Genomic DNA, 18119 nt, shown 5'->3' with positions numbered 1-18119 from the left:
GGCATGGCGTCTTTCTCGCCGCTCGCCACGCTCGGGGACTCGGCGCGCTCCTGACAGCGCCACTCGCCGGTCGCCCGAGCTCGCCACTCGCCACGCTCGGGGACTCGGCGCGCTCTTGACAGCGCCACACGCCGGTCGCCCGAGCTCACCATGCGCCACGCTCAGGGACTCGGCGCACTCTTAACAGCGCCGCTCGCCGGTCGCCCGAGCTCTCCATCCGCCACGCTCGGGGACTCGGCACGCTCCGCATAGCGCCCTCGCCGGTCGCCGAGCTCGCCACTCGCCACGCTCGGGGACTCGGCGCGCTCCGCACAGCGCCACTCGCCGGTCGCCCGAGCTCGCCATCCGCCACGCTCGGGGACTCGGCGCGCTCTTGACAGCGCCACTCGCCGGTCACCCGAGCTCGCCATCCGCCACGCTCGGGGACTCGGTGCGCTCTTGACAGCACAACACGCCGGTCGCCCGAGCTCGCCATGCGCCACGCTCGGGGACTCGGCGCGCTCTTAACAGCGCCGCTCGCCGGTCGCCCGAGCTCTCCATCCTCCACGCTCGGGGACTCGGCGCGCTCCAGACAGTGCCCCTCGCCGGTCGCCCGAGCTCGCCACTCGCCACGCTCGGGGACTCAGCGCGCTCCAGACAGCGTCACTCGCCGGTCGCCCGAGCTCGCCATCCGCCACGCTCGGGGACTCGGCGCGCTACAGACAGCACCAGTCGCCCGACCTCAACACTTGGCGCGCTGCATACGGCGCTACTCGCCGGTCGCCCGACCTCGCCGCTCGCCACGCTCGGAGACTCAACATGCTCCAGACAACGCCAGTTGCTGGTCGCCCGGGCTCGCCACTCGCCACAACGCGACTCAGTCCGCCGTGTCGACCTTGTCCACCGCGTCGACGCCGTTCGCCATACCACCGGCTAAACGCCGCGCAACTCCGTCCGTCGTGTCGACCCCGTGTCCGCTGCGTCTACTGCGCCACAGCGCGCTTCAGTCCGCCGCGTTGAGCATGACTCCGCCGCGCCGACTTCGCTCCGTGCGACCCCTTCCACAACGTCGACCCCGTGTCCGCTGCGTCTACTGCGCCACAGCGCACCTCAGTCCGCCACGTTGAGCATGACTCCGCCGCGCCGACTTCGCTCCGTACGACCCCTTCCACAGCGTCGACCCCGTGTCCGTTGCGTCCACTGCGCCACGGTGCGCCCCAGTCCGCCGCGTAGACCATGTCCGCCGCGTCGACTTCGCCAACTTCGAGTCGCCAAAGAGAGCTCTGCGCCATGTTGCGCACCTCACCACTGGGTGTCCTCTTCCTTCGGGATGAAATTTCAATTGCCCTCATCAACCTTTGGCACAGAAGCCCGAACTGGCTAAGTAGTGCGAGCTTCGGCTCGACCACTGCGACGCCAGGGGAAGGACCTCCATTGGAGTCGCACGCTCGACTGGCCTTACGAGCCAAGATGACCGGCTCGGATCTGCCTCCGGGCACCCATGTCCCTCTCTACCTTGGACAGAGCGACCTGAAAAGCTAAGTACTGCGCTAGCGAGGTCGCCACAGCGGCCCAACGCGTCCAGGAAAAACGCCGAGTACGGAGCCCTCCTTGGGGTCGCTAAGCGACTGGCCTCCCGGGCCACGAGATGCGACTCGCCTCCGCTATATGACTACGTACTACGACTGGGGACGCCCGGCTCGGCAAGGAAAACAGTCAAGCGGTAGCCTTCATCGAGATCGCTTAAGCGACTGGTAAACATAGCGACATGAATAAAATTATTTAGTCGCCACAGCGACTGCTCATTACATTTTTACAAATTCAACGCCCTAACACTGGCCCATACAAAACAATTGTTTTATTTTCTTTCCGCAGGAACAACACCAGCAGTGACGACCTACTCGCCATCCTTGCCGTCAGCATCGCCTGCACCTTCGCCACGCTCGGGGACTGGCCGGACGACTGTCTCCAGGACTCGCCAGTCGCCAGCCTCCACGGCTCGCCACTCGCTAGCCTCCGCGGCTCGCCACTCGTCATGCTCGGGGACTCGGCGCGCTACAGACAGCGCTACTCGCCGATCGCCCGACCTCGTCATCGCCACGCTCGGAGGCTCGCCGGACGCCAGTCTCCCGGGCTCGTCATCGCCACGGCCGGGGACTCGCCGGTCGTCAGTCTCCCGGGCTCATCATCGCCGGTCGCCAGTCTCCCGGGCTCGTCATCATCGGCCTCCGCAGCTCGCCATCGCCACGCTCGGGGATTCACCAGTCGCTGCTCTCCGAGATTCGCTCTCGCCGCACTTGCGGACTCACTTCGCTTGGATGACACACCGAGATATCAAGGAAAAGAAGACTCAAGCCGCCTTCATCGAAGCCGCCTCGAGCCTCGGGGACTGCATCCACTAGATATACTGAGCGCATATCTAGCGCAATGATATCTCGCCAACAAGTTGTGACTGCTGCGTCCGAGGGTTCGACATCGACGCTTGCCCTTGGCCGCAGCCTATTATATCCATCACGTCTACATCAAACAACAACAGCGGTGACCTCGTCGCCACGACCTCGTCGCTGCCTCCGCCAAGGCCGCCCAGATACCTGGATAGTTACGTCCCCGTATATCGAGCAGCCAACAATGGTACTACAGACCGGGCTCATGAGGCGCAGCGCTTGAAGTGATGCCTGATTGCCATGATTGCGCCGTGTTAATCCGGTGTCACGGGAAACAACGTGAGCAGCTCTCCAAGATCAAATCTCAAGGTCACTTAATGGCTTCTTGTCTGCTTCGTGAACTTACCAAAAGAAAAGGAACAAGTCATCTTCAAGCAATTGGTACGCCTCCACGTGAGGAGCAAGACAGGATGGCATGTTCGTGCATGAAATTTAAGGATGACTAATGCTTCATGCCGTGCCGGCAGCTTCCACAGTTAAAAATGTTGTCTACGTCCGCTCTTCTAGTCTTCTGCATTGGAACATCTGCTGTTGGCAATTTACGGCTAAATACACATGGTGTCGTCTATGTGCGACTCGGCAACGTCGGCTGCTGGCAGCGTGTTCCGTACGGTACAACTATACATATACATTACCGAGAAATACTGCTACATCAACACCATCACCGCTCGGCCTGGTCATGTCTGCGTCCACTCGCGGCGGCATAACATCTACACTTGGGGCTCAACAGCGACATTGCTCCGAAGCAACGCCCAGGTCACCACCATGCTGATATATTCGCAACTCGACAACTTCTTCATCAACAACCTATGGGCTTCTACTTTGGCTCGCTGTGCTCCGATACTCTCTCGGAGAGGACTCGTCTCGCCCGGGGATTCACCCATAGCCGACTGGACCTACTCAGCTGACTCGCCAAGCTCCCCGCAGCCGACGGCTTCATCAACTCCTTCACCACGACCGAATTCCTCGCCGACTGACTCTCAATGGCTGCTTCACACCAACTTGTTCACGCCGATTGTCCTACTCCGACTGGCTCGCTTCGACCGCCTCCTGCTTCACGGTTATTTCCTCTGTTTTAGGAGCCCGTCGCCGATTCGCCACAGTCCATCGCCAAGCCTCTTCGCGCACTGCCTCAAGCCCGCGCCGAATCCACGACGCGCTCGGGGACTACTGATGGGGATACGCCCTAGGGGGCCCATCACCCAGCTCACTCGCCAGATAAAGAGAGCCCAAGACAGCTCCAGTCGGCAGGTGACTGGGCCATGCTCCCTAGCGACTGAAGCCCGGAGCGACTGAAGCCTGGAGCTACTGGATCTGCAAAAGGCCCATGAAGCGTAGCGGCCCAAATAGCCTTATACATGTAAACCCTAACTGGCTGCCTATATAAAGCCGCCAGGGGCACCCCTTGAAGGGGGCATCTCATCATACAGGTAATCTCTCCTTAGATACAATCTCCCCCTCCGCCTCCGGCGGCTACCACCAAGCAAGTCGCCTAACGCTGGCGACACTATGATCATAGTAGATTTCTAGCAGGACGTAGCGATCCTCCACCGAGGGGACGTGAACTTGGGTACATCGTGTGCCGACTCGTTTCCGGAATCTCCAACGCCGCCTTGCTCCATACATCTCATGTGCTACCCCGTAGCATCTGCCGTGGTCATAACCTCGACACATTTCTACAGTCTACACACCGTGGGCCAATTGACCAAGTGGTATTTTTCGTTTATTTCCTGATCCCTGCCAAAAGAACTTAACGCGGCTAGAGTCAAATTTGGCGTGGATACGGTCAAAGAGGAGGAACAGGCCATTGCATAGGTCGGGAGATTATCAAGGCAAGCGTGTCGATGTGCAGAATCCGCGGTACATGATTGGCCCGTACAATGGAACTACTATGTAGCCGCGCCGCTGCTACGTCTCGTTGGCCTTCTAGGGCAGCCACGCCGACGTCGGGGCACCCACCGTGCCGGTCGCGCTCTCGTCGCCGGCATCGCCATCGTCACCGCTACGGCAGCGCGGCTTCCTCTCCGGCCACGGGGAGCCCCCCCGACGCACTGGGATGCGCGGGCCGCACCGAGTCTCGTGCTCCAGCTCCCGCCTCGCCTCGGGGCTGAGCGCGAAAGGGTGGGAAGGAAGCCTGAACCGCCGTGGCCTCCCCGGCGCCGGCGCCGGCGCGATTCCATCCGCAGCGGGGGCACCGCCTTCTGTCCCTCCGGCTCCGGGTGCTGTCGCCTGCAGGGCCGTCACCGTCTCGCCGAGCCATTCGTCGATGCCACCGGGTGCAGGACTAAGCCGCGGCGGCTCAGCTGATACCGGCCAGAGCAGGAGGGCCATGGCGAACAGCGAGAAGAGGGAGACCACTGCTGCGCGCGAGGCAGGCATGCCGGCGCTTCTGTCTTGTGCAACCTTTACCTTCTTTTCTTTTCCTGTGAAGGATGGTAACTAGTGCGCGCGGCAGACAAGTAATTATAGGAAATTGTTGTAACTGACAGACGTTGCAAACCGAAGGATCCATGCTTGTAATAACAGACCCTGTAATGAACCGATACATTAATTTCCTTCAGAAAACTTCTTGAATGCAAGCTGGCTAGATGGTAACTGCAGCCTATTGCTTTTGAGAAGAGACAGCTTAATTTGATAACTAGCTTTCAACATCAGGTTTCAACAGCCGATGGGTGCATTTCTTATACCTGCACTTTACAAGTAGTAGAATGTTTTCGGCAGAGAGGACATCTTGCTGAACCTAAAAAGGACTAAACTCATACGCATACCATTTGGATCGCAAAGGTGCCGTTAATTTATGGTCACCATACATTCATGGAATGTCACTGATCTGATTGATTTTGTGTCATTACTGTTTCTCGCAAGCTAAATGGTACTCCCTCTCTTCTTGAAAAGAATACATATAAACTACGTCCGAAGACAAACACCGTATAGTTTGATGGAGTTCATATGTAAAACTATCAACATCCATGAATGAATATCATTATGAAATGTGTTTTTATAATGAAAATAGCATTATAATTGTTGATAGTTCTCTATATACATGGTCAAAGTTTATATCGACTTTTGATAAAAAAAATTACATGCTTTCTTTGAAGGAACAGCGGTAATAGATGTTGTCTCTCTCTAGCTAGTGATACCATGATACAATTTGTCAAAATTTAAAATTTCAGACTCTAAAAAGGTTTTTAAAAAATATGTGAGTGTTCACAAGATGTGTGTTTATAATCTCCAAAATTTTCAGGACCAAAATCAGAACGCACATTGAGAAACAAAAAATAGAAATTGAAATGTGAATAGTGTCATTTGTGGTTTTGTCTTTTTGACACTATTCATGTTGGATTTGTCATTTTTTTTGTTTCTCTCTTTGTGTTTTGAATTTGGTAATAAAAAATTTAGGCATATCAGGAACACGCACAATTATTTTTGGATTTTTTAGAAACTTGAAAACTTGATTTTAAAAACTGGTATCATGGTATCATTTAGTGGCTAGTATCAGCAGATAAACTTTGATTCTTCATCTTATCTTACTTATCGATAGAAGCTACTCACTCCTCCATAACCAGCACCCCTTTGAACGGCCGGGATATGAGGACTAAAGGGGGAGGAGCGAATGAATAGGAGTTATCTAAAAACTATCGGAAATTTAAATTAAAGTGCAGTGGAAACGCACTGATGTATTGGCAGAGAGATACAGAACGAATAAGTGCTTTGAAGCACAACGTTAGATAGACAGCTATAAGGAGAACAGATTGAGGTACTGCGGTACAAACGTGAGACCTCGAAGAATGCTCAATATACAAGCAACCATTGAAGCTATCTGAGTCGTCAAGAGTGACAGACAATTTGCAATGCTTAAACTCATCTTGATAGTATCTTTTTTTTCTATGACTCAAAGATATACAAAATAATTTATGTCTCCAAGGAGCCTTGCTCTAGTTCTTCTTGTACACATGATCCACCTTTTAATTTCTTCAAGTTAGTACTCACGCCTTCAAGTCTTCGGTCTTTGAGTCTTCAACCGCTATCCTTCTTCTTTAACAATGTTTCTTTAAATTGCGCAAGATCACTAGTGGTAGGTAGTGTCTGCGACTGGTATATTTGTCTTCATCGTCGCTACAACATATTTTTCTCAAGTTGTTTTGTTGATTTCTTGCATTGAAAAAAGGATACGCCTGGGGTACTTTGTTGGGTGTTGTATTTTTCTCCTTCTTCAGAGAAGATAGATTGCAAGAACGCTAGTTTCTTCTTCTTCAAGCAGAGTATGTTTCGTTGTGTGAACGACGAGTATAATATAGAGGGTACCTCACGGCATGGAGAGAGAGGTGGGCGAAAAACGGGGAGCTACCGAAACGGTGAGATACGAGTTACTCAACTTCAGATCTAGGAGCGGCGGCGAGACCCTATATACTCCTACAATTCACTATAAGAGCAACAGGGGGCGATTATAATGAGAGTATTGGTTTCGTCTCAGGAGCTTTCGGGATCTAGCTTATAAAGGTGTCAAGATATAGGATTTAGATAGAGGAGTCCTACCAAACACTACGAGTCTATCCTAACATGGACTACTTCTTGACATGCACGTCAAGGATCCGTCTGCCTAGCCATACCATGTACGGATCCGCCTAGCTTCTCCTGGGATGGACCTCCATCTTAGTCAATCAACAACTGGGCCGCTCGGTTAGGCCATAGGCCAACCACGTATGGGCCACATGGACTTACCGCTATTAGACTACATTCGCGGCTATACCCATTTAGCATATCCCCAACAGTAGCTCATGGAGTTCTTCAAGATCAGTATGTTCTTCCGCCTAGCTCAGGCCACACCTTTTCTCCGTCTTGTATCTTCGGAGTGGATCAACAAAGAATCTTGAAGGACTCTCAAAATTTGGTAGTTTCCGCCTAACTCTGGGCGAAACCTTGTATTTTTCTTTAAAATCGTCTCCAACAATTATATCCATGGAATATCCTTCCAACGGTCATTTCGCGGAAATCTCATGTCTTTCGATGAAAGTTACAGTGAACTTTACCCATAATCTGGGATGAATTTTCGTTTTGCCTAAATCAACATCAGATAAGGTAGGTAAAATACTTCACTGCAAAATTACCACTAGGGTTACGACGCTTGCGTTCATGCAACATATGGATCTCCACCCGATCTCTATAAATATCGCGTCATGGGGTAGTATTTTTTTTATTTCCTAAGCTACAATTTGAATTTGAAATCAAAGCTTTGTGGCATCATAGCACGTATGTTGTGTGTATGTGCTTCACTATTCCAAAAAAAAAAAAAAATCTTACTACAGTACCACTTTTAGTGAGTGTTTCCGACCCCGGGCATTACTTCAACAGTTCAACGAAGGAAAATTGAAGGACATCACGCAACTGAAGGAAAACCGCTCGAAAACCATCGACTGTTGTTCCCTCTGCCATCTCAGACGCCTGGCCGGTTCTATCCAAACGCACCGGCGCCACCTCCTCCGCGCTCGCAGGCCACTGCTCCCAGCCTCGCCTCCCCATGCTTCGCCTCTCCGCCAACCCCTCTCCCCTCTCCCCGTCAGCCTCCCTCGTCCGCCCGCGCCGCCTGCTCCGCCTCCGCGCCCTCGCGGTCGCCGCCTCAGCCTCAGCCTCAGCATCGCCCTCCGCCCGCAGCCTCCGCCTCCTCGAATGGGGCAAGGTCTGCCGTGCCGTCGCCTCGTTTGCCGGCACCGCGCACGGACGCGAAGCCACCGAGGTACGCTAGTCTATACCCCTCACTCGCCTGACGGGCTTCTCCTCTGACGCGGTACGTGGTTGTGACTGCAGAAGCAGCTGTGGGGCGTGGAGGACGTGAGCTACGAGCGTAGTCGGAGGCTGCTTCGGGAGACCGAGGCGGCCGTGCGGCTGCTGGGCACCTCTGGTGGGTCGCTGGATTTCTCCGGGTTGGACACGGTCGCGGTGAGGACATGGACTGCCACGTAGTTTTTTTTTTTTTGCCTGACTTTTATAAAGCATTGCTCTGCGATCGGCATTTTGGCATACATAGTTATGGTCTACAGAGGTGTGAGGTCCTTTACTATTTGTTTTATCCGACTTATATGTTCTATCTAATAATAGCTTCCAAAGTATATTGAACTACTACATGAAGTAAACTATAGTGCTCCCTCCGGCTCCAGTTAGTTGTCGCAGTTGATGGGCACGCATGTTTGTAATCTGTAATGGGCTGGCGACAAGTAATTCGGGCCAGAGGTTGGACCAAATGACGGACATGAGTAAAATAGTGATCAATGCACACATGTTCCATTATCTGTTTGTTGGTCTTAATCTTTTATTATCATGATATTCATATAGCATTGTTTTCCCGATCTCATTTGTCCTTTAATTAGATGCCAAATATCTGGTCATGCCAGTATCACGTATACGCTCTTTCAATCTTGCATTCTCTGTTTAACTGAAGGTAGAGTCCGCAATAAATCGTGTCTCTGGTGGTTCGGTGATTAAAGGCCAGGAAGCGATGGCAGTGGTTAGCTTGATGCTGCTTGTTGAGTCCTTGCAAGGAACTATTAAAGATGCTATGAAGCAAGGCGAAGACTCACGTGATCTATTAATGCCCCTTACAGAAACAGTAAGCTCCTGTTTTTTTTCCTCATCTTTTGACGTCCCCCCAGTTCAGTGTGCTGAATGTTCTTCAAATCACCTGCAGATTCTAGATGCTGTTGTCAGTAAGTCACTAGTGAAGTCTATACAGGATATCATTGATGATGATGGCTCCGTCAAAGACACTGCAGTTTGGTTCCTGCATCCTGATTCTACTCTTTTTTTAGTATTGATTTGATGCTAGTTTTTATTTCCTTGCAAGAAAAACACAGTTTCTGTAAGAAATTCAGTTGGAAGTCAATATCTTCAATTTAGCTTTTTGGAAAAAGAATGCCCTTCTTATGAGCCATTCCTTCGATTGAGTCCTGCGGAGGGTTAGACATTCAAATGGCATATGTCCATATTTGAAGTTCTATGTGCCCAGGAAATCTGGCATCCTATGTTTCTAGCATTAATCTAAAGTAAATCTGAACACATGTTCCTTCATAGCATCAAAATTTGGTACAACTGTAGAAGTCGATTTCAGAACTACCTTTATAGCAGCACTTAATCCTCATATGTTCAGTTAGTAATATCATATTGTCTAATGCAGATGTTTTTTCTTAAAAATAATTTTCTCCTGACCATCAATATAATCAAACATTTTGAAAGGCTGTTGTGGTTCCTGATTGTACTTAGATATTCCATTTGAAGTATGTCCTGTTAACTGAAAATAAATTATTTATTTTACAGAGTCCTGAACTAAGACGATATCGAGATCAAGTTCAAGTCCTAGAGAGCAGGGTAGGTGGTTTTAGAGATTCTTTTGCTTACTGTAAATCTGCAATCATGCCTACTTATTTTCCTGCTATGTACAGCGAGGGCAGCTATATGGGTGTGCAGGAAACAAGTTGCAGTGGGTTTTGGTTCCTGTACTGTTGCATTTGTTTTTGAATTCATATATTCATACAGGCACCGCACGTATGCATGCTGGCACCCACGCCGGCACAGCACACACACACAAGTAGGCAAGCAAGTGCACGTTGAAAAAATAGCATGCTTATGTTTTTTGACTTGGAGGATAAACTGCAGAAGAAAGTTATGTAATCGATAACTAAAAACACCAAAATATATTAATGGGATGTGTTTTCCATGAGTTAACTCTGGAAAGGAAACACAACTTATGTTCCTCAGTTCCTCTTAACCTACAAAGTGCATCTGTCTGGTGGTAATGCCGTTGAGGGATAATAGTTATATGCTGACATGCTGTTACTTTTTTCAGTTATGCCAGCTTATGGATAAGTTGATACGGAATGCTGACAGTGAAGCTTCTTTATCGGTATTGTTTCATTCAACTCACTTCTTGTCAGAAAAACTCCATGCTCAATGAACTACAAACTGTTACTTTTCTCTAGGAAGTAAGCAGTGTAAATGGAAGATGCTGCATCAAAATGACTGGGAATAAGTCTTCAAATTTTGATGGATTACTACTCTCCAGGTGTGCTTTGCTAAAGAATATTTATATATTATTATTGGTGTCGCTTGTAGTAGGATAAATTTGGTAACAAGCTTAGATATCTGCTTGCTTTTTGTTGACAAATTTTCATAAGACTGGTGTTTTTTTTTTAACTTTGCAGTCTTAGCTAGTAAAATATATGTTTGAGATTTGGATCTCCAAAGATACGAGATTAGTTTTATATCAGTTGGCACATACAGGGAAGTCTTTTAGGAGAACCAAAATCTTGGCGCTCTCATAATTTTAACTCAAGTTTTGAGTTTTGACCAATGTGTAAAGTAATTTGCATATATATTAAATTTCATTTCATTGTTTGGCAGTAGATATTGATCGAGATTCATATGTATGTAGTGGTTCAGATGCTGGAAGTATGATAGAACCAATTGTTGCTATTCCACTAAATGATGAGCTGCAGGGTGCTAGAGCTCTAGTGGCTAGAGCTGAACTTGATGCTTTATCAAAACTGACTGACAAGGTTTGAAAGGTTGATTAATTTAGTTTTGCTATTTGCTGTATTCTTATCCTTACACTTATTTTCAATTTGCAGATTCTTCTCGAGCTTGATAATATTCAGATTTTGATGCAGGAAACTATTACACTAGATAAGGTGCTGTCATTTTTCATTACGTATTTCCCATGGAAAGTAGCTGTCACTTGTTTTTACAGAATCTGTATTAGTACTGTAGGGTTAGTGCTCTCAAGATTTCTGACTAGGATTTGTATAAGCATAAAACACATACAGTGAATTCTTAACTGGATTGTCAGATAGCATAAATAAATATCGCTTGTCCTGATGTTTTATACTACCCTCTATTATATTAATGTGTTGTTGTTTTTATCTTGGAACTAACATGTACCACAACAGTTGCCATTGCGGGAAGTTTATTTATTTATTGGTGCTTCCATTGATCAATTGCAGTTGGTTTACAAATAATAGATTATAGGTTTGCTTCTCCCTTTCCATAACATTGACTACCACGCTTACTTGGTACAGCGAAATATCATCATCAAACTCATCTTCTATCTTATACAAAATTGACAGCCAAGCAATGTTATACCAGATACGTAAGTCTGCTCAATGTTGGATACAGTAAGTGTTGTAGACTCTTATTGGTGAAGACATTATCACCGATGTTCATAGCATAAGTAACCAGGATGTAGGTGGCATCCATTAGGTGTACAGTCAGGTCAGGGCTGCTGGCGAGGAATCAGAGTTGCTTAGCAGGCTGGCCAGGAGTTAAGTCGAGGGAGAATTAGGAGCCAAAGCTTTATCTTGCGCCATATATAAATTATAAACACAAGCACGAATAGCACCAACTGGTATTTGTTTCGATCGACTCTTATCCTAACCCTGGTAGAGTTGTCTGGCTATCACCGCCCTCCCAGCGGGACTGCGGTGACCTTTCACCTCAGAAATTCATGCCAATAATCTATGCAGTAACTAAACATTCAACATTAAATTAAGCCACAAGACATCTAACCAGTTCTGATACTTATATATTAGCCAATGTGATATCTGGCTCTGCCATCATTCCTATTTTCAATATGTCTGCCGTGTTTACAATCATATAGTGCCGCAGTTGTGTAAGTATGCAGTAACTTTTTATGCATGCACAGTTGCTTTCTTACCCCAGATTTTTTTACTTATATGTCTGTGCACTTGCTTTGCAGGTCACAGCTCGTGCAAAATACAGTATAGCATATGATGGTACACTTCCTGACCTGTATTTGCCGAACTTTGAGCATGGGACTATCGATACTGCTAAAGATGGGCCTGTCAGTACAACTTCCTCAGCCCAACTCCCTAAGAGGTCATGGAAATTATTTATTCCAAATGCATACCACCCATTATTGCTCCAGCAGCACCAGGAAAATCTGCGTCGTACCAAAAAGGATGTTGCGAGTGCCACATCGGTTAGTTTCCCCAGGCCCATCTTATTCTACTATGTTTATGCAAATATTTATTCTTTGATGGCGAGAGTACATTTTTTTATACAATTAATATACTGTATGTAGACTAAAACATCATATCTTGTTGCTATTTTCTGTTTGTCAATCTGTGGTTATCCAGTTCTCATTTTTCTTCCATGTTACAGGAGATTCGGAGGCGGAGGATATACGGACAAGATATTGCAGAGGAAGATCAACTAGCGGCAGACCTTGATTTCATGAAGATTAGGGTTAGTCCTCGTTTGAAGAAAACAATGTGTATTCTTAGCTCATTGGATAATTTATGTTTCAGTTTGCAGGTTTCTGAGCTGGAGAGGAACCATCCGATCCCAGTAGATTTTATGATTGCTGAAGAGACTACCGTTTTGGTCATAACTGGCCCAAATACAGGGGGCAAAACAATCAGCTTGAAGACGGTTGGGCTGGCATCGTTAATGGCTAAGATAGGTAATTGAACAATGAAGTTAAGATCCTTTCACTTTATGTGATCATAAGCTACCTCCATAGGATTTCGCAGAATATGCTGTTACTGATTTTTCTATATCCTTATAATTTGATATGCACTAATTGCATTATCAATGGCACACTTTCTGACATGGCTTCTTGGTAGAAAATGGAAGATATTATGTGCTTTTAACTTACTACTATTGCACACTCTTGATGTGTAAACAACCGGAATATCTTGTATAAGTTTGCCCATTCTGCTGCAGGTCTATACATTCTAGCTTCTGAACCAGTTAAAATTCCATGGTTTGATGCTGTTTATGCTGACATTGGAGATGAGCAATCTTTGACCCAATCACTCTCAACATTTTCTGGGCATCTGAAGCAGATTGGGGTATGTCTTACTTTTATCATAAATCAAATTTCTGTTAGTTCTGAATCCTAACTCACTAGGTCCGTACTTGCTCAAAATCTTTATCAGTTCAGCACCTGAACCTTCATTTTATTAGGCCATTCGTGCTCAGTCAACTTCACAATCGTTGGTCCTTTTGGATGAGGTGAGTACTTATCCTATGTCTTGATAACTTTTTTTTTTTTTTGGAGAAAACGCGAAGCTTTCATTTCATTGAACAGGTAGAGTTAGGGGTACAACCCTTCTAGGACAGAAGTACTTAGATACACTAAACAGACAAGATTGGAGTATCTTCATTAATTTCGATCTGTGCATGTTGATTAGTTTAGTGGTAACATGATTGTAAACATGGGCCTGATTATTGTCTGTTTCTCCAACGCACAAACTGTCATATACTCGATAAATAATTTTAAGTATTAATGTATGTTTCTCTGTTCCAGAAAAATATCGAACACATATCACTTTTTTTTGTTAAGGTACTCAGTATACATTATTTCTAGTTCAATACAAAGTCTGCACCATGCCCAACTCATTTACCGAAATATCATGGATGACATCATGACAAAGGATTATCTCATTATATACAGCTGAGCCTTTTCAATGTAAAATGGGTTGGTGATTCTTTATTTTCGTGTTTAGGTTGGTGCTGGGACAAATCCACTTGAAGGGGCTGCTTTGGGGATGTCTCTCTTGGAGTCTTTTGCTGAAGCTGGTTCCTTTCTAACTCTAGCTACAACTCATCATGGCGAACTTAAAACACTAAAATACAGGTTCCGAACATTTCAAGCTGATTTTTTTCTGGCATTATGGTCTCAAGGCTCAACTTTTAATTAAAGAGGATTATAAAAAAAACTAAAGAGCATTTATCATTACATAGTTTAGTTTCAACATTTCTTGATATTGAAATTACACTGTCGGATACCTTGTCATCACCATAAGTGTTACTTTACTGAAACTCAACAAAAGCAAGCCAACTCAACATGATTTACAAAACTGGAAGGACAAGGACTGTAAAAATCCACCAGGTCTAGTGCAGGTTATTTCTGATGGTTAAGGTGTCTTCTTGAACTTTAGCCTTTTGTATTTAAATAGAGTGCAGTCCTGACTGTACTCAGGGTTTTCACATTTACATAATAATTTTCATTTTTGTTTAGTGGCACTATTAGAATTGCTGTTTTCATTAAAAAAATGTTGTTCTTGAAGCATTACTATTTCTCCAATTTACATCAGGAGGCAATTTTATTTGCGTGATTTCACGAAATTTATGTCCATTAGTTTGCGTGGCAATGTGGCTTGTTATGTGCCCTAAAGTTCAGAATAATTCTTATCCAACGAATATTGCATGCTGAGTCATAATTCCAATGCTTTCAGCAATGATTCATTTGAGAATGCATGTGTGGAATTTGATGAAGAGAATCTAAAGCCTACATTCAGGATACTTTGGGGAATACCAGGTTAATTGCTTTACATTTCCTGTTCTTTTGTCAATCATTGATTGCCATACTTGTTTGGGTGCTCAATAGTCTCTATCCTTTGCCTTACTTAGCAGATGCTAGAAGCCCCCTATTATGTTTTGTACTTCAAAAACACACACATTTTCAAACAAGGTGACCATTGACAAACCCACCAACCCCACCTGCCAGTTGATTGCCGGATACTTAGATTGTTGAATGAAATACGCTAAGGCCAAAATCATCACATTCGTTCCTCAACTTCTCATGGACCGAATAGTGGGGCCTTCATATGCCTGTTTTGTCCTTTGAAAGTCAACCTAGCTGTACAACTTCATATTAAGGATAAAACTTGCTCTTATTTCATTCTCATTTCTTTCGGTTGCTCATATATCTATCTGAACTGATATCTGGTAAAACTAACTTTATTTTGTTTTTAGAGTTCTTTTGTACTCATTTTCGTTACATATATAGGGCGTTCAAATGCAATCAACATTGCTGAAAGACTAGGTTTATCCTTGGATATAGTAGAAAGTTCTCGGCGGTTACTTGGAACAGCTGGTGCAGAGATAAATGCGGTAAGTTTGAGAAGTTCATGACATTCCTTTATTTATAAATTAATATTAGGCCTTTGTATTTATTGAATTACACACACTAGAAAGTTCATCCAAAAGCTCAAGCTATTGGAGAAAGGTGTGCAGTGCACTTGTACTTCAACACCACCTCTCATAAGAACTCCCTTTGGCCTAAATTTGGACCGAAAGTGGGTTGTGTTTTTTTCTTCTTTAAATTACGCTAGCCAGTTTTAAACCCAAGACCTTTTGGCTCTGATACCATATTGTGTTACATGCACCAGCTAGCTCACCCAAATGGTTAAGCTGATAGAGAAAGGTGTGCGATGCACTTGTGTACTTATACTTCAAACAGTATGGTTAAATGGCAATAAAAGTTGCTCAGATACTATCATATTTCTTCATAATTTGCTACGAATATAAATGGGATCTTCCCTAGCATTGCAAATACCATCTAGCTAGTACAATTCAATCTCAAGTGTTTATTATGCAGTTGATTATGGACATGGAAAAATTCAAGCAAGACTACCATGAACAGCTTCAGAAGGCACAACATTATCTTATGTGAGAACTTCCCTGCTTGGTTCTATTTACTCATTGAGTATGCTGCAATATTTCCATAAAACAGATCCTTGTTTGCACGTCATATATACATTCATTGGTGCATACCTTATACCATATTTTATTCTTTAATGAGGGTAAGTTAACTGGTTTCGAGGTACTGTACAATGACTGCTCTCACTCTTTATGTTGATCTGTCTGCCTTGTGATTTTGTAGTTCCATTACGTAGAAAGTTCAGATATTTCTCATGTATTAGTTTGCTTGTTAGGTGATTATGATGCACAAACTCACAGAAGAACTGCTTATCTCACATGTCCATTGATGTCGTATCAGGCAGTCCAAGGAGCTTCATAATAACTTGGAAGTGGCACAGAAAAACATTGTAGATCATACTACTGCTCAGAGAAAAAGAAAGTCAAGAGTAGTTTCAGAGTATGCTGTTATGGCTCGTTCAATCATTCACAAGAAGTTTCAGCTGTTCAGAGAATCTGCAATAGCTCAAAGAGTGCTAGAAGAAGAGAAGGCTGCGGAGAAGGCCAAACTTGAGAGAGTGAAGGGCCCAGAGCCGTCAAGCACTTCTTCCCTTACAAATAGCAGCTTGGCCACTAAAGCTAGTGATAATATAATAGGTTTGAAATCATCGTTTTTGTTTTGTTATTGATCTCCCATTTCCACATATTTTTGGAGACAAGTTAATTAGCTGAGGTTTCCTTGTGAATTAGATGAAGATGGTGGGATTCCAGAGGTTGGAGATTTAGTTTACGTTCCTAAACTCAAGAATCAAGCTACTGTAGTCAAAATAGATCCGTCCAAGAATGAGGTCCAAGTCCAAGCTGGCATGATGAAGCTAAAACTAAAGTTGAAAGATGTCAAGATCCAGAAGCAGAGGACAGCCAGATAAAATGGTTGTGGTGACCTGCAATCGCAGAGATAAGTATGTAAATGTTGTTCGATTCGATATATAGCGTTATCCATTTTGACTATATAATCATGCAATTGTAGATCCCTAGTCTGCATGTAAACGTTGTTCTATTCAGTAAATAGTATATTCCATTTCGAGAACTTCCTTTGTTTAAAAAATTGAAACACCATATTTATAAGTTTTAAAAAACTCTGAAAGATGTCTGGATGTAGTCAAATGATGTACACTACAGGCGTGCAAAATCTACAAAGAAATGACAAATTTTGGAGTTTTGAACATATGCACCGTCACTATACCCAGATCCAGACTTTTGTCATTTTTTGTAGCATAGAATACGTAGTATTTCGCGTTGAGATTTTGCATGCTTGTGGGATACATCATTGGCTACATACAAGTCCTTTCCAAAAATATTTGAAACTTGTAAATGTGATTTTCGAATTTTAGAAAATAATGAGCTATGTATGACACAATCCCTTGTATTTGTAACTACACAACTGCATTAGGTGGGTGCAAGGCATATAGCCATACAGATATTTGCGGATGGCCTTTATGCGATCATGGTTCAGTCACTTATAAGTTATAACAACGGTTTTCTGTATGCTATTTTTTTTGGATACTATGGTATGCCTCAATCATTAGCATATACGTATAAAATTCGTCTGCGTTTTGACACCAAGTTAGTTTGAGGATCGTTCCAGGCAACTTCCTACCCGAGTGGGAATTTTGCACTAGGTCTGGTCTTCCTTTTTGTTTATTGTCTCCTCTTCAGAGTTTATGGATGATCTCAAACCACCGGAATCCGGTCCTCCGGATAAGCCACGACATGATGCTGTTTTATCCTGTACCCAGGCATGTGCGTTCTCTGTCTCCACGGGTAACGTGGTAAGTACCCTTTTATTTTGGCTGTTGTCGGCACATGTATTTAAACGTGTAGAGCCATATGCGATGTTTCCTACTACTCCAGATTTCAACCATGAGCACACTGCACGGCCAACCTACCACTCCGTGCTTGAAGGTTGCTTCATAAACAAACCAATATAATTAGCATCATTGACCATCTTTGTATAAATGGGGTTTCACTTGATTCGGTTGGTATTTTTTTTTAATTTAAACTTAATATAAAAGGTAAATTCTCTAGATATGCAACTATGTAAATTTACGTATATAACAAGATGCAAGCAAGTACACACGATACAGGTAGTAAAGAGCGATAAAAGATGGAAGTAACCAAGGTGAAGCACGCGGAGACACAAGAGTATGATTCCTGTAGTTCCTTCCTTTTTAGGGTGCTACGAAGGCCTACCAACGCTAC

At 45.1% G+C, this 18119-nt stretch overlaps 1 protein-coding gene across 2 annotated transcripts; it reads left to right on the top strand.

The window, feature by feature from the left end:
- Positions 1–7860: 7860 nt before the first annotated feature.
- Positions 7861–16947, top strand: LOC127306267 (uncharacterized). Of its 2 annotated transcripts, XM_051336885.2 has the most exons (20): positions 7861–8157; positions 8229–8360; positions 8860–9027; positions 9106–9189; positions 9732–9782; positions 10261–10317; positions 10394–10476; positions 10846–10969; positions 11042–11101; positions 12166–12408; positions 12591–12674; positions 12744–12891; positions 13155–13282; positions 13398–13445; positions 13940–14070; positions 14672–14754; positions 15226–15329; positions 15817–15887; positions 16219–16514; positions 16608–16947. In XM_051336885.2, the coding sequence occupies exons 1-20, from the start codon at positions 7942–7944 to the stop codon at positions 16784–16786; spliced, it is 2490 nt and encodes an 829-aa protein (XP_051192845.1). In that variant the 5' UTR covers positions 7861–7941; the 3' UTR covers positions 16787–16947. The 2 variants fall into 2 exon arrangements, with proteins under 2 accessions (XP_051192845.1, XP_051192848.1); XM_051336888.2 differs by lacking the exon at positions 7861–8157 and having other exon boundaries at positions 8864–9027.
- Positions 16948–18119: the final 1172 nt, after the last annotated feature.

The sequence above is a fragment of the Lolium perenne genome, chromosome 1 (genome assembly GCF_019359855.2).
Source record: "Lolium perenne isolate Kyuss_39 chromosome 1, Kyuss_2.0, whole genome shotgun sequence".
NCBI lineage: Eukaryota > Viridiplantae > Streptophyta > Magnoliopsida > Poales > Poaceae > Lolium > Lolium perenne.
The sequence above is the reverse complement of the archived record's forward strand: the minus strand, read 5'-3'. Positions and strand labels throughout refer to the sequence as shown.

Bases quoted from the DNA above. Each gene is read 5' to 3' on its own strand.
- LOC127306267 (XM_051336885.2), top strand. From the start codon at position 7,942: ATGCTTCGCCTCTCCGCCAACCCCTCTCCCCTCTCCCCGTCAGCCTCC. The intron at 9,028-9,105 runs GTAAGCTCCTGT...AATCACCTGCAG, and splicing joins TAATGCCCCTTACAGAAACA to ATTCTAGATGCTGTTGTCAG. The intron at 14,755-15,225 runs GTTAATTGCTTT...TTACATATATAG, and splicing joins GATACTTTGGGGAATACCAG to GGCGTTCAAATGCAATCAAC.